At 58.3% G+C, this 14,973-nt stretch overlaps 3 protein-coding genes across 4 annotated transcripts; all 3 read left to right on the top strand.

Annotated features, from left to right (window-relative positions):
* Window positions 1-99: 99 nt before the first annotated feature.
* SLC10A3 (solute carrier family 10 member 3) lies at window positions 100-4,020 on the top strand. The gene is made up of 2 exons (XM_032475196.1): window positions 100-512; window positions 2,223-4,020. The coding sequence occupies exon 2, from the start codon at window positions 2,358-2,360 to the stop codon at window positions 3,789-3,791; it is 1,434 nt and encodes a 477-aa protein (XP_032331087.1). The 5' UTR covers window positions 100-512; window positions 2,223-2,357; the 3' UTR covers window positions 3,792-4,020.
* Window positions 4,021-4,623: 603 nt separating this feature from the next.
* UBL4A (ubiquitin like 4A) lies at window positions 4,624-7,456 on the top strand. 2 transcript variants are annotated; one of them, XM_032475210.1, is made up of 5 exons: window positions 4,624-4,757; window positions 4,917-5,022; window positions 5,237-5,451; window positions 5,564-5,670; window positions 7,292-7,456. In XM_032475210.1, the coding sequence occupies exons 1-5, from the start codon at window positions 4,710-4,712 to the stop codon at window positions 7,401-7,403; spliced, it is 588 nt and encodes a 195-aa protein (XP_032331101.1). In that variant the 5' UTR covers window positions 4,624-4,709; the 3' UTR covers window positions 7,404-7,456. The 2 variants fall into 2 exon arrangements, with proteins under 2 accessions (XP_032331101.1, XP_032331102.1); XM_032475211.1 differs by lacking the exon at window positions 7,292-7,456 and having other exon boundaries at window positions 5,564-5,749.
* Window positions 7,457-12,024: 4,568 nt separating this feature from the next.
* Window positions 12,025-13,763, top strand: LAGE3 (L antigen family member 3). Its single transcript, XM_032475217.1, has 3 exons — window positions 12,025-12,333; window positions 12,649-12,777; window positions 13,028-13,763. Exons 1-3 carry the CDS (start codon window positions 12,119-12,121, stop codon window positions 13,140-13,142), a joined length of 459 nt encoding a protein of 152 aa, XP_032331108.1. The 5' UTR covers window positions 12,025-12,118; the 3' UTR covers window positions 13,143-13,763.
* The last annotated feature ends 1,210 nt before the right edge of the window (window positions 13,764-14,973 follow it).

Raw genomic sequence — 14,973 nt, 5'->3', positions numbered from 1 at the left:
TCCCATATACGTCACATCCGGTTGGGACCGGCCCAAGCCGCAGGAGGTGAGCCAGCCGACGCTGGTGGGCGGAGCAGGTGCGAGGGGCGGGGCCTCGCCGGGTTGGGGCGGGGCCCTGGCGGGCCTTGCTTACAGGCGTCCGCCGGCCCGCCAGGCGCTGGCTGCAGCCCCGAGCTTCTGGGCCGCGGAGGCAGGTGAGGGCCTCGGGCCGGGAAAGGCAGCCGGAAGGAGGCTTCTAGCCCCGGCTGGGCTCGGCGCTGGCCTGCTCGGGCGGCCGGGACCCTGGGGAAGGGCCGCCGCCGCGCGTTCTTGAGGCCTGGCGTAGCCGCCAGGCTTAGGAGTAGCCTGAGGGACCCTGGGACCCCGCGACCCCGGGACCGTCGTGGCCGGTCGCCGACCTGCGGGTTTTGGGGCGGCAGCGCAAACCTGGCGGCGGCGCGCTCCTCGTTCTCCCTTCCCGATTCACGCCCGAGCTCTGATCGTGCCTGATCCGACAACTTCCGGACTCCCAGGTAAGGGAGGAGCCCCGGGTCAGCACTGCCAACTGACCTGACACCGCACACTCGGCCAGTGCGCAAAAAGAGGCCGGCCCGGTGTTCCCTCCCCTGCCTTGGGGTGCATCTGCTCAAACTTCCGGCACCTCAGGCAGAAATGGTGAGCATCTGGGCCAGACCCCTCACGCAGTGACTCAGTGACTCAAAGCCACCAGCAGTACTAGAAGGACAGGGTGGATGGCCCTTAGCCCCCTCTCCCTTCTGAACGGGTTCGCACCACCGCGGTGGTTTCAGTTCCGGGTGCCTTCGTCTTTTCCATGCGACTCCCCTCCACTTTAGTTATCTTACTCCCCCTGGTTTTCCTGCCTCCCTCTTCAGCGGTGGGACACAAGGCTGGATCATGGCATCCAGGATAAGTGACCCGAACTCCAAACCAGGAGAGGCCATGGCATCCCAAGGGGGTGGAAGGGGACTGTCCCAGGATGAGCCTTTTGCTTACCGGGCCCTCCACCACCTCCTTGCCTCTGCTTCCCAGTCTCAGATGAGGGGTGGGGTCAGGGCCAAACACTGATAGGATCTAGAGAAGCAGGAGCCTCTTCCAGGACTGGGACAATGCAAGGCATGAGTCAATCAGTAGTGACGAAAACCCACTGTGTCCCCACCCTGGCTGCCCCAGTTCCTGCAGGTGATGTGACAATAGGGTGCTGGCTGCCCGCATTGAGAAGTGGAAGGAGACAAACCTCCTCCTTTCCCCCTGAGGCACCCTGCCCCCCTAGAAACACTCATAGTCTCACTGGTAGTTCTAGGCTCTGGTAGGGGTGCATATGGGCATTGGGAAGGAGACCCTGGACTCTGAGCAGAGCCTCTCAGATGTGGCACAGCAGCTCTAGGAGCTCAAGTTCTGGGACTCCTCCTTCTGCCAGAGGGGTGGGAGCTCTGACAGAAGGGGGAGAGTCCCCCCAGGGAACATGTGGCCATACCTGATCCCTTCTTGCTGCCCCTTCTGACAACTTCCCAGGGGAGAGGGGATCTGGTCCCTCCCAGAACCCCCATCTCACCACTATCAGCAGGTAGGTTGAGCCAGATAGCCACGAACGACATTACCATTCACAACTCCATGTTAGTGGTGGACATCAACCCCTGGGGCCTGGCCACCCACTGCCCACACCACTTTACCAGCTGCTCTCTGCCTGGCAGATGACACTCAAATGCCCCAGCCTGCTCTCTGATGGCCTCTCAGACTTGACCCAAGCCAGTGTTTCCCATCAGCACGCTTTGCTCTCATTAGGCTTGTTTCCTTGTTATCCTGGGTCACCAAGGATTTCTTCCCGGTTGTGGTATTGCTGCAGCCCTGGGGTAGCTGCATCTCAGAGCTGGTGGGGAACAGGCTCGTGGTAACAGGATTGGGGGTGGCACTCCCAAATCCCTTGGTATCAGGACATCTCTGAATGGTCACCATGCTGGGCAACCCCAGGGAAACCAGCAGGTATCTATCCGCAGGCTGAACAAGAACTCCTATCTGTAGGTGGCCCCTCTGGGTGAGGGATGGTAAGCTAAGGCTGTGGTGATTGGGGAGGGGACAGCCAAATGGCACTCAAGAGCTAGCACTAGGCATTCCCTTTCCTTCCCCAGGCTGAGTCTCCTAGCACTGGGCTTCCAGATCCCCATGCTCCTGGGCTCACAGCTGCAGGCCCTCACCAGCCACCTCTCTGTGTCCCTTCTCCTCAGGAAGAGCTCTGCCATCAAGAGAGGCAGCACAGAGCCAGGCCCCACCCATGGACCCTCCTCAGGACCACTCAACAGCACCAGCAGGGCTGCTCTCCTAAGCTGCAGGGGGCCTGGGCTCACCGTCCTGGAGGAGCCATGGTATTTAGGAGGAGCAGGGCCAACTACCCATGGTGGCCTGGCCGGGGAAGGGGTGGTGGTTGCACAGGCCCCTTAGGTGTGCTCAGGGCCACCCTGCTGCTTGTCAGCTTGCTGTGGGAAGCCCGGGGAACAGCCAGTGCCAACCTCAGCACCGCTCTGGGCCACACTGTGCCCCTGCCCAGGGGCCGCTACTTGAGCATTGGGGATGGCTCTGTGATGGAGTTTGAGTTCCCGGAGGAGAGTGAGGGCATCATCGTAATTTCAAGCAAGTACCCAGGCCAGGGCCACGGGACCGGGCCTGGCCCCATGCTGAGGGTCACCTCCCTGGACACAGAGGTGCTGATCATCAAGAATGTGAGTGCCATAACCTGGGGCAGTGGGGGCAGCTTCGTGGTGAGCATCCACTCAGGGCTGCCCGGGCTAGCCCCACTCCACATCCAGCTTGTGGACCCCCGGGAGGCCCCGCCCACCCTGATTGAGGAGCGGAGAGATTTCTGCATCAAGGTCTCACCTGCGGAAGACACCCCCGCCACCCTGGGCACTGACCTGGTCCACTTCTCAGAGAACCCGATACTCTACTTGCTCCTGCCTCTTATCTTTGTCAATAAGTGTTCATTTGGGTGTAAAGTGGAGCTGGAGGTTCTGAAGGGGCTCCTGCAGAGCCCACAGCCCATGCTGCTAGGCCTCCTGGGCCAGTTTCTGGTCATGCCCTTCTATGCTTTTCTGATGGCCAAGGTCTTCATGCTGCCCAAGGCCCTGGCTCTGGGCCTCATCATCACTTGCTCGTCACCTGGCGGCGGGGGGAGCTACCTCTTCAGCCTCCTCCTCGGAGGGGATGTCACCCTGGCCATTTCCATGACTTTCATCTCAACGGTGGCCGCCACTGGTTTCCTGCCACTGTCTTCAGCCATCTACAGCCACCTGCTCAGCATCCACGAAACACTCCACGTGCCCATTTCCAAGATCCTGGGGACCCTGCTGTTCATCGCCATCCCCATAGCAGCAGGCGTGGTGATCAAGTCCAAGCTCCCCAAATTCTCCCAGCTGCTGCTACAGGTCATCAAGCCCTTCAGCTTCGTGCTGCTCCTGGGTGGCCTCTTCCTGGCCTACCGCATGGGGGTCTTCATCCTGGCGGGCATCAGGCTGCCCATTGTGCTGGTGGGCCTCACGGTGCCCCTGGTTGGCCTCCTGGTGGGCTACTGCCTAGCCACATGCCTGAAGCTGCCAGTGGCCCAGCGGCGGACAGTCAGCATTGAGGTAGGGGTGCAGAACAGCCTGCTGGCCTTGGCCATGCTGCAGCTATCCCTCCGCCGCCTTCAAGCCGACTACGCCTCCCAGGCCCCCTTCATTGTGGCACTGAGTGGCACCTCGGAGATGCTGGCCTTAGTTATTGGCCACTTCATCTACAGCAGTGTCTGCCCACTCCCCTGAGGCCCCCGGGTCAAGCTTTCGCCAGCCCCAGCCCCCAGCCTCTGCTCAGTCCCCACAGTTCTTGTGTACCAAAGGCCTTTAGTTCTCATGCACTATGCACTCAGAAAAATCCAGGCTTATTTTTTTTACCGGTTTTTTATTCTCCAGCTTTCAGTGCCAAAGAGGCCATGCTGAGTTAGGTAGGTGGGCACTGCCCAGAAAATATATTTCAATAAAAGAGAGAAGCAAGCTTGAGTCCCTTCCAGTCTTTGCCCTTTGAGGCAGGCGGGTGGGGAAGGAAGGGTGTGGCTGGGCAAGGGTGGGCCAGGGTGGAGGACTTGCTTGGGTGACACGGTGACCCCTGCACAGACTTCCTCTCGCAGCCCTCCTTTCCCCTCTCTAAGAGGTGGGCCTCTGCTCTAGAATGAGCGGTGTGCTGATAAGAGCAGAGGCCTGGCTCCCCTGCCCGCTCCCAAGCTGAGCTGCTTTTCTGCAGGTCGACCAGAAAGGAGGCGGTAGGAGGCCCGCGGGCAGTGGGACAAGCTTCGCAGGGCTGGGCCCTCTGTGGACTCCCTGGAGTCACAGAATCAGACAGGGAATCGGCGTCGGCGCTGACCTGCTCCGCCAGCACCCAGGCCCGCCCTCTTCGCGAGTCTCAGCTCCCAGCGTCTGGTTCCTCCGCCCCATCCGGGAGGGCTTCCCGGCACCGCCGCCGCGGGGAGCTGCAGCCGGGACGGACCCCTCGCGTCCGCGAGGCGCGCGGCGGAGGGCACTCCTCGGGGGCAGGGGGAAGGGGCGGGGCGGGGCGGTGGCGCCGGGCGCGCCCCTCTAGCGGCTTCCGGCGGCGGCGGGCGGTTCCGGCGCGCGCCCGGGGCGGCGGCGCGCGGCGGGGGGCGGTTAGGGTGCGCGCCGGCCGGAGTGGACGCCGCCGTGGCCGCCATGCAGCTGACGGTGAAGGCGCTCCAGGGCCGCGAGTGCAGCCTGCAGGTAGCGTCGCCGGGCCCCCGCCGCAGGGCCGGCTCGCGTAGTCGGGCCCCGGGCGCCCGGCCGGGCCAAGGGCGGGGACGGGGCGGGCCGCGCCAGGGAGGCCGGGAGAGCTGCCCCCTGCCGGCTCAACCTCTGCCTCCCCCTCCTCGGCCTGGCCAGGTGTCGGAGGACGAGCTGGTGTCCACGCTGAAACATCTAGTGTCCGAGAAGCTGAACGTCCCCGTGCGCCAGCAGCGGCTGCTGTTCAAGGGCAAGGCCCTGGCAGGTAACCGGGGAGAGGAGACGCCCGGGGAGCCACGTAGAAAGTCAGGGACGGGGCGTCCAGGCCGAGCCTGGGCAGCAGTGTAGTGGATGGGGCTCTGGCCACTTGACCCTCGGGGAGCCGGCATCCTCAGCCAGATGCTGCAGCGCTCGGCCTGGGCTCCTGGAGGTCATTCCCACCGCTGTGGGCCACAACGCCGTCAATCTCCCTTGGGCAGATGGGAAAAGACTCTCCGATTACAGCATTGGGCCCAATTCCAAGCTCAACCTAGTGGTCAAACCTCTGGAGAAGGTGTTACTGGAAGAAAGCACCGCCCGGAGACTTGCCGAGGCCCCGCCCCCAACCCCGGCCGCCTGGCAGCTCATCTCCAAAGTCTTGGCCCACCACTTCAGTGCTGCAGATGCCAGCAGAGTCCTGGACCAACTACAGAGGGTGAGAAGGGTGGCCCGGGACTAACACTTCCGGCCCAGCTGCTCTTGGCCCCTGCCTCTCACCGTGGACCCCCTGCTCGCACCTCTAAATCCTTCTGGCCTTCTCTCCTCAGGATTATGAGAGGTCCCTGAGCCGCCTGACGCTGGATGACATCGAACGCTTGGCTGGCCGCTTTCTACACCCCGAAGTGACAGCAGCTATGGAGAAGGGGTTCTCCAAGTAGGATTCTCAGAGTGTGGGGAGGAGCCTGGCCAGGCCACAAGCTGCATGTAGCATTAAATGTGTTCTCATGTTGCAATTTGGCTCATAATAATAATAGCTGGTGGGTACCCTGGTACCCGGCCCCAGCTCTTGTTAGGTGCCAGGCACCGCTCAAATCACTTGACCTGGGTTTGCGCCCACACTTTGCACAAAAGGTGAGACAGCCGAGGCCCCTAGCGGTGAAGTGGGGGAGCCAGAATCTAAGTGCAGCCAGCTTTTAGAAGTGCCTCAGGGGAAGCAGGAGTAAGGGGCTGTTTGGAAGGGTTCTGAGGAATGGGCATGGCATTTCCCATTTAGCCCACTGAGAAGAAACCCTCCCTTGAGCAATACTTTTCCAGGCCTGAAAGGGGAAGCAACTGGCCCCTGCTGCCCCTCCTGTCACCTGACCTCTGGCAGGTCCAGCATGGGCAGGAGGCCAAGTGACAGCCAGCCGCGGGGTCCCCTCAGCTACTGCAACCAGTGTGCACCCGACGAAGGAAAAGCAGGTGGGGGAGTCTGAGACGTCACCCAGCTCTGTGGTGTGGCCTTAGGCAAGTCCCTGTGCTGTGTTGGTCCCCAGCCGTTGACTCTGCACAGTGAGGGCCACTCCTTAAACCTCAGTCAGTTTCCTTTATCCCTCCCCCCGGGGAAAGAGTCTGCAGCGATCCTCCCCCTTGTGTCCTATAAACACGCTAAGGCCAGAAGCTGAGCGATGGCCAAGCGTGGCCCAGAATTGGGGTGTCCTGGCCCTTAATGTCACAGCTTTTCTCTGGCCACTCCTGCTTATCTCCTCCTGGACACAGGCAGGTCTCGACCCTTAGGGGTGACATGTGACTGGCTCCAGGTTATTTCAGCAAGGCAGTGCCAGAGCTAGGCCTCCGCCAGGCACCCACACCCTGTGCTCCCCTACAGCTCGGAGATGGCCCTGCCTCCACTCATGTGTACAGGAACTTTCCCTGGCACGCCAGTCGCTGCCTGAGAGGGGACCAGGGGACCTCAGGGTGCCAGGGAAGGGGCAGGAACACGGGCTGGTGCCACTGGTCCTCCCACCCTGCCTGGCAGGTGGGCACTAGAGACCATCTAAGCACCTACTCCTTGGAAGAGGGCACCCAGGGTCAGTTGAGGCTTGAAGGAAGCCGCGCTCCTGCCTGGGGCTCATGGGGTGAACGCTGGGTCCCTGGACTGGGAAGATGGACCGAAGCCTGATGGGCAAAGGCTTTGAAGGGCAGATGGAAGCCCCTGGCCCCACCCGAGAGCTGGGAATGTCCAACTGCAGGGCCCCTTAGGAGCCTTTGGGCTCTGGCACCTCACTCAGTAGACCTTCCTGCATGCACTCTCATTCATTTCCAGTCAGGAAACTTACATTGAAATTTTCAGTCACGCTAAAGGTGAATGTGAGGCTTTGACTTTGACCTGAAAGGAACTGTATTAGCTGGGCTGCTTTTGGTTTCCAATCCTTGATTTAACCGTAATGGCAATTGGTTTAAACAAGAAAGGAAACATGTCAGTTTACAAAACTGAGAAGTCCAGGGGTGTTGGCAGCAGATAAACAATTTCACCAAATACCCAGTTTCTTCCTACCTCCCTCTGCACTCTGCAGCGTCTGCTTCATCCCAGGCCTCCGCCTCAGGATCAGAAGATGGTTGCCTGCAGCCTCCACCAAATCCCTCGATCCCAGCCAGCAAGGAGCACCTTCACGCCCCATAGTGTAGCTTCTTTCTCAGATGCACCCAGCAAATAAACGCTGTCCTTTCACTGGTCAGAACCGGCAGTGCCTCCATCATTTGGCTGGGGCTGGGATGGGCTGTGGGAGGGAGAGGGAGATTCTCAACAAAAGCCGGGTCCTCAGGGAGGGCTGACTGGCCCAGTGCAGGGGAGTGACATGGACAGATATGCCTTTTGGACAGACCCTAGAGATAGATGGTTGAGTCCCTCGTGCTGGTGCCTCCTGGCTTGGGAGTGACAAAGCCATCTGATGGTGGGGAGCCATCTGCTGAGCAGCTGGACACGGGGGTCAGGGACTCTGGACATGGAGTGGGCTCTTCAGAGTGTGTGGTAGGAACCTCACCGGCCAAACTGACTATGAGCTAGGCCCACGCTGATTCAGCAGCCTTCTGTGAGGTTCAGGAGTTACCTGTGGACGCGACGTCCCAGGAGCTGTAAGGACAGATAAGATGGCTTCATGAAAAGAGGGGAGAGGGCTGGGCCTTAAGCAACTTCACCAGCTGCAGACACTGTAGAGGCCAAGGAGCATCCCTAGCACAAGGCGACAGGGAGAGCTTGTGTCAGAAGCCAAGAAGCCCCTCCAGGAGGGCAGGGATTGTCTAGTGCTGCCCAGAAGCAAAATGAGGGCAGGACAGAGCCTCCCCTGGTGCTGGTGACAAGAAGGTCATTGGTAATGTGGGGCAAGAAGCTGCTGTGAGGTGGGGAGGGGGAGAGGCCATGGCAGTGACTGGGGACCCCTCCTGCCAGAAGCTTGTCTGCTAAGGCAGGGCAGGGATGGGCAGGCCAGGCCAGGGGACAGAAGACAGGAGAGGGGGAAATGCTGCAGGGTGAGAGATGGGAGGGCCTAGGTAGGAAGGGGCCCGGGAGGAAAGGAAACTGGGCACTCCTGTGAAGATGGAATGGGCACGGGATGACCCTGCCTTTGCCCTTGGATGCTGGGGGTGGCCCAGAGGCACCTGCAGGCCCGAGGTGCTGAGACCTTTCAACGGTGGCTGGAATGGTTCCCTCAGGCACTCCGCTTCTTGAGCCCATTGTCTGCCTCGGGGGTGGATGCCGACCCACCCATTACCTCCTGTCCCCTGGCCCCTGTCTGCCCCTTGTGGAGGGGCCTCGAGACAGTTCCCCAGGGATATGGTGTGGCTTGCAGTGCCCACTGTAATCATAGTGCCACTGGGAGACAGCGAGATGAGTGAAGGGCCCAGCTCTCACAAACGGTCTGGCACCTGGAACTAAGATGCTTCTGCTGTCACTTCCCAGGGGCAGAGGGGAAGGGGTGGACTCCACCGAGAGCAGGGTTTCCTTTGGGGTGGGGATCGTTGAGTTGGAATTGCCTAGGTGACAGATGAGCTGTGCCCACAATTTGCTGGCATCTTGCAGGTTTTTATGCAGCCTGGGTGAAACTGGGCCATACCAACTCCAGTAGGTCCCGCAGGACCGATGCTCAGCCAGGCTGGGCCCCACCAGGAGCAGATGCGACAGCTGTGGCGAGCCTCAAGTATCTGGGCCTCGAAAAGCCTGCAGGAGAGGCAATAACCCCCAGCCCCCTCCAGGGTGCAGCCTGAGTGGCCTCCCCCATCCACACAGCCCTCTTGGGGTGACCAAGTGCCTCTGGAGTTCCTCATCTCTTGTCCTCTTCTGCCCTCACTTGCCTGCTTTTTCTCCCACTTCATTGCTCACGCCTTCTCTGGTTCCTTTGCTTGTTCTTCCCCACCATGCCCCACCTCTTAGTGTTAGGGGCTCCAAGGCTTCCCTCAGACCCTTTCTGGCTTGACATCACTCCGTAGGGCAGCTTGTCCCGCTTCATTTCACTTCTGGGCTTCACTCCTAGAAACTCTCTCAGGAGTCTCAGGGCACATCTTGGTGATGTGACTCTGAGATAGCTCCCGGCTGCCGTGCAGACACCTCATTTCCATCCTTTTATCACACATGCATTGAGCATCTGGAACAGATGCTGGCAGCAACGGGACTGGAAGATACAGTGCCTTCCCTCTCAGCACTCACGTCCACACCAAGCAGCCCCTCAGCAACCACATTTCCCCTGGACAAATGGCAACAGCACGTGGCCAGGCTTTCAACGACAGGAAGTGGGAGGCGACCTTTGCCTTTCCCAACCTAGGATCCTCCATTTCTCCAAGGAGCTGTGGTTCCTTTCAGTGGAGAACGGTGTTGAGAACCAAGGTCTGGTACGGGGTGCGTTCATTGCTACTGGGGTGTCGTTGTTTCTAGACTCTTGCACTGGACAAAACTCGCAAACATTTTCTGAGTTCATACTGCAACCCCCAGTTCCAACCCAGCTTCACACTTCTTTGTCACCTCCCCTCATCCCACAGCCATGTTCCCCACAGCTCGATCTGTCGGTGTACTTGCTCCCTTCCTCTACCGGATAGAGTCGACCTTAAAGTGCACCCCGGACAGCTTCACAGTCATCTCAGCACTGTCACCGCCACCAACAGACACACTGAGAGTAAAGCCAATGCTGTCTGTCCCTGGAATATACCCCGTGAAGGGAGCACAGAGGGCTGAGTTTAAAAGGTACCAGACTTATTTTCTCTCTGTGGTTCTGTTATCGATTGGACATGCAGTTAGGCTCATTGGCTTTTGTTTTTATTCAGTGTAAGCACTTGATTTTTTTCACTCTTTCAAATATACTTTTGAACATATAAATCATTTACATGGTTCAAAGTCAAAAACTGCACAAAAAGATGTATTACAGGAAGTCCCATACCCATGTCACTTTCATCAGTTTCCAGGTTCTCTGTCTGTCCTGTATCTTTTTCCCCCCCAATAAGTACGTGTGTCTGTGTGTGTCCTTTGCATTCTGATTTTTTTTACACATAACAACACATCCTGGAAATCAGTTCATTTTCACTAGAGATTTTCATGGTTTTCTACTGCTGCTTAGGACTACTGTACCATAATGAATTTCACCAGCTCCCTGCTGCTGTGGGGCATGTGCCCTGTACCCAACAGTTTTCTATTACGAATTATGTTATAGTGAGTAACTTTGCGCATAGGTTGTTCCATATGTGTGAAGGAACCGCCTACCTGTGGGAGTGCTAGGCCCAAGGCAGTGGTTGAGTCTTGTACTTAATACTGTTTCAGCTGGCAGGCAACACACCACCTATTGCATAAACTGCACTGAAAAGGTACCATCAACAACGTAGACGTGAACAAAACAAAGTTTTAATTTCAGATTATTAGAAATGCAGCAAACTGAAATGGGCAAATGTGATGAAGTGTGCCTGGGGATAGTGTGCTAGATTGGTGACCCCGAAGGCCTCTCAGAAGCGACACTGGAGCCAAGATCCTAATGACAAGAAGGAGCCAGCCATGGGAAAGTCTGGGGACAGAGTCTTCCAAATAGAAGTAAGTGGAAAGGGCTGGGGGCGGGGCACCCTTGATCAGGAGCAGAGAGAAGGCCCCAGAGGCTGCACAGAATGAGGAAGCAGGCAGGTGGAGATAGAGGGTGGAGGAGCTGGGAGCCAGGTCACACCCGGCTTTTATAAGCCACAACAAGGAGTTTGGATCTGATTCCAAGGGCCAAGGGAAAGTGTCTTAGGATTTTAAGCAGGGACACGGTGTGACATGACTTATGCTAGACATTCAGAACGGATTCTGCTGTGTGGAGGACAGGCTGCAGAGGAGCAGGCATAGAGGAAAACTAGTCAGAACGCTGTCAAAGGGCTCGGGGAGGTACGGGGGCTGCCCCTGGGAACTAGCAATGGAGAGGGAGGGACGTGGGCTGATTGAGGGCCTACTTTGAGGGGAGATCCAACAGGATTTGATGATCCAGTTCAGCTTCAAGTCCTTCCTTGTGATTACAAAGGAGGACAATAGAAAAGTAACAGGCCTATCAGCATCGGAAATTTCACGTCACTTTAAAACCTTATTTTGGATGAAAAATGCCACGTAAGGTCGCTCTCAAAACCTTGCCGGGAGACAGAAGAAAGAAGTTAAAATCACCCACGATGGCGTCACACAGAGAGAACGAGTAATTTTACACCCTGGCATGTTGTCCTGGGATTCCTATACGCATCCACAGTCACTCACTGAATTGGGATCCCAGCGATTTTCGTTTTGCACTCTGACGTTCCACACAGGACATTAGCCCTGTTCCCCTGCCACTACTTTAGTTCAGGCCCTGTCATTTCTCTCCTTGCCTCTGTGCGGGGGTCCCCGCAGGCGGGCTCGACGTCCACGCAAGCCACTCAGTGTTCTTCCTAAAAAGCAAACCGGTCGGCCCGGCCGGTCGGCTCCTTTACCGCCTGCTTTGGTTTTTCCGCTCACACCTGCGACGGAGGCCGGGTGCAGAGCGGTAGCCCTCCGGGGCTATCCGACCCCACCCCCCTCCACAAGTCACTTCCACGTCCATGTGGAGTCACATGTCTCGGGGACGTTGGGAACGGACAGGGCGTGAACCGGGCCAGGCACCCGGTGGCCTCACACGTGGTCTGGCGGGGAAGGGGGTGGGGTCGGCAAGGGTGGAGGGGGCTGCGGAGGGACCGCTTGCGCAGGCGGGCGGGGCGGAGTCAGCGCGGGGGCGGGGCTTCACGGGGGAGCCGGGGTTTCTCGGCCGCGGGCGGGGCGGGGGTCAGCGCTGGGGGCGGGGCTTCGGGAGGGAGCCCGGGGTTCTCGGCCGCTGGTGGGCGCGGCGAGCCGACCGGCGTCCGGAGGGCGGAGTCGGAGGCGGAGCGCGGCAGCCATGCAGGCGGCGGGCGCGGAGGCGAGCGCAGGCGGCGCGGCGGGCGGCGCTGGAGCCCGGGACCGTCAGGATGGCCTGGGCAGCCCCGGAGGCGCAGGGGTAGCAGCCGCTGCAGCCGGCGGAGCTCCGCGTGTAGCGCCAGCACAGCCCACTTCGGGGCCGGGCGGAAACCCCATGTCCACGGCCGGAAGGCCGAGAAGCCGACTGCACGAATTGCATCCTGCCCGAGGGGGCAGCGGAGAATGGGCTGGGGGCTGCCTGCTGTGGGAGGTGGGACAGAGGACCAGATGAGTCAGGGGCAGCCAGGGAGCGAAGGGGAGAAGGGGGACTCGGGCTGCGGGGTACGGGCCAGGCACGGCGGGGGGAGAAAAAATGAGAGCAGGGGGCACCGGGGTGGCTGGGGTGCATTAGAATGGGCCAGGAGTGGGATGGAAGCGGCCCCGAAGGGGCTGGGGCTAGTCAGGGGGGGCCGGAGACAGGGCCCAGCGCACAGAAGCTACGTGGATGGTGCCTTAACCGAATCTCGCCAGCGCCCTAGACGTGCCTTTCCCGTCCACCTTGGAGGCGGAGATCGCCCGTGGGTCCCTGGCCCCAGATGCCGAACCCCACCGAGGGGCGGTTCGGAAGGAGCTCACAGTCAGCGGCAGCCTCCTGGCGGTGTAAGTTCTAGAAGGGGCTGATGGGGAGGGGCGGCAGGTGGCCGGGTCTGCCCGGAGGGGCGCTCGATTGGCAACGTGGGGCCACTCAAGGGTTGGGCCTAGGGAGGTGACCCGGTGCGCTGCACCCAGCTCCACCTGAGGGGCACTCTAAGGGAGATGGCAAAGGGCGCAGGGTCATAGACGAGCAGGGCGGGGACGGTGGGACTTAGCACCTCCCTCCAACTGGGTTTTCTTTTTCCCTCCCTTTCAGCCGCTGGAGAGCTGAAGATTCCCGCCTCCTGCGAATTTCCATCGTCAACTTTCTGGACCAGCTAGCTCTGGTGATGCGGACCCTGCAGCGCTTTGGGCCCCCTGTTTCCCGCTAAGCCAGGGAGGGGGAAGGAGGTTAAGGTCAAACCTTGTGTCCCTTCCTAGACAGCGCATCCTTCCTAGGGGGGTGACCCCCACAGTAGTAGCCGCTTCACTGTGGGGCCTCCTCTTTTGCCTGTACTGGCGCTTGGGCGCTCAGGGTCCCCTTGGTTTGTTTGGTGCTTAAATGCTTATTAACTACAGAAAATAACACTGAGCTATGATGCTGTGTCTGAATTCGTTTTCAACTGTGGCACCTCCAAATGTTCCTGCCTTTGTCCTCTGGTTGGAGGGGAGGTTCTGGGATCCAGATTTTCAAATAGCACAACGTAATTGAAGACAGTTTAAGATGTGGAAGAAGAGAGGTCCTGTCACCCAGTATTAACTACTGTCACCATTCTGGAACATTTCCTTAGTTTTATAGTTGTATTTATGTACCAAATGTATAACAATAATATATATTTTGCAAGCTTAGCATTTTTCCTGATATTTTTCATCTAACGTGAACTTTTTATCCTAACAATTCTTCGAAAGCATTATTGAAGGGATACGTAAAAGATAACATTATTGAGCATTTAAATCACTGTCAATTTTTGACATGTTATAAGTAAAGATTCAGTGGAATTCTTGTGTATAAATCTTTGCATGAATGATTCTTAAGATAGGTTAAAAGAGGTAGAATTGGTTAAATGTTTACAGTTCTCAATCTGAAGTGTGGAATTGCTCTCCAGAAAATGTACTGTCCCACCAGAATGCTGGTTGCCCACATCCTTGTCACCACTGCGTCTCCTCGGCAAAATTTAAAAAAAAAAATTGGGGGGTGGGGGGTGGGTAACTAGGTTGGTTTGTTTGTTTCTTAATGGAGGTACTGGGGATTGAACCCAGTACCTCGAGTATGCTAAGCAGGCACTCTACCACTGAGCAAAACCCTCCCAACCTCGGCAAAATTTTTTAAAAACTTGGTTTGCTTGAGAAGAGGAAACAACCCGGAAACACCACAGTAGGAGCTTTGTGGCTCACTGGCCTGCTCTCAGGCCAGTGAAGGAAAAGTGCTGGGACCATGGTTTAAGCCTTTAGTTAGAAGGAGGTGGCTCCTGGGAAAAGATGTCATATCCTGCAGCCTTGCTAAACTCACTTATTCTAGTAGCTCTTTTGTAGCTGCCGTTGGGTGTTCCCCGTAGGTGATCATGTCTTCTCGGAATGAAGGCAGTGTTACCTCTTCCTTTCCAATCTGGAGGCCGTTCAGCGATGAATTTCTCTCCTAGTTAAGGGTTGGATTTTCCTGCTCTGTATCCCCTGGTAGTTTTTGATTCAGTGTCAGACACTGAGCCTTTGCCCTTGGAGTCTTTCAAGGTCTGCTGCCTGGGACCAGAGCGGCTTTCAGTGGAGGAGCCATCTTTTGTCCACCCTTCTGAGCCCTGGCCCGATGCCTGTTGAATGGCGAGGTTTGCCCTTCTGGCCGGCGGGGACAGCTGCAAGTCCCTGTCTTGCTTGAGCGCTGGGCAGTTACCTTTCATCCACTGGGGTGGCCCAGTCCCCGGCCTCAGTTTCCTCAGGAGCCTGTGCTGCTCGGTGGTCTGTGTGTCCTCCCGTGGGACCCTCTGCCCGGGTGCAGGGCTCCCTCCTCTCCAGTCCTCCGCCCACCAGGCTGGCCCCAGACCCAGGGAGCCGGCTGGACTCCGTCTGGAAGGTCTCTGGGACAGTGAGCTGGGGCCAGTGCACGGCTTCCCTCTTCCTTTCTCGTCTCCCAGAGAGCCCTGACTGTCCTTCCCCGCCCGACAGCCACCCTCTTCACAGCCTGTGTTTCATGTATTTTGCCTGGTTCTAGGGAGTTCTTTCAGGTTAAGT

This window comes from Camelus ferus, chromosome X, assembly GCF_009834535.1.
Source record: "Camelus ferus isolate YT-003-E chromosome X, BCGSAC_Cfer_1.0, whole genome shotgun sequence".
In the NCBI taxonomy this organism is placed as follows: domain Eukaryota; kingdom Metazoa; phylum Chordata; class Mammalia; order Artiodactyla; family Camelidae; genus Camelus; species Camelus ferus.
Note: the sequence above shows the minus strand (reverse complement) of the source record. Positions and strands in the feature narration are given on the sequence as shown.

What these genes read in the sequence shown, in the direction of transcription:
- SLC10A3 (XM_032475196.1), top strand. Translation starts at nt 2,358, where the DNA reads ATGGTATTTAGGAGGAGCAGGGCCAACTACCCATGGTGGCCTGGCCGG.
- UBL4A (XM_032475210.1), top strand. Translation starts at nt 4,710, where the DNA reads ATGCAGCTGACGGTGAAGGCGCTCCAGGGCCGCGAGTGCAGCCTGCAG. An exon ending in TCCTGGACCAACTACAGAGG is followed by an intron (nt 5,452 to 5,563) that starts GTGAGAAGGGTG and finishes TTCTCTCCTCAG; the next exon opens with GATTATGAGAGGTCCCTGAG. An exon ending in ATGGAGAAGGGGTTCTCCAA is followed by an intron (nt 5,671 to 7,291) that starts GTAGGATTCTCA and finishes TGCACTCTGCAG; the next exon opens with CGTCTGCTTCATCCCAGGCC.
- LAGE3 (XM_032475217.1), top strand. Translation starts at nt 12,119, where the DNA reads ATGCAGGCGGCGGGCGCGGAGGCGAGCGCAGGCGGCGCGGCGGGCGGC. An exon ending in AGAAGCCGACTGCACGAATT is followed by an intron (nt 12,334 to 12,648) that starts GCATCCTGCCCG and finishes GAATCTCGCCAG; the next exon opens with CGCCCTAGACGTGCCTTTCC. An exon ending in AGCGGCAGCCTCCTGGCGGT is followed by an intron (nt 12,778 to 13,027) that starts GTAAGTTCTAGA and finishes CCTCCCTTTCAG; the next exon opens with CCGCTGGAGAGCTGAAGATT.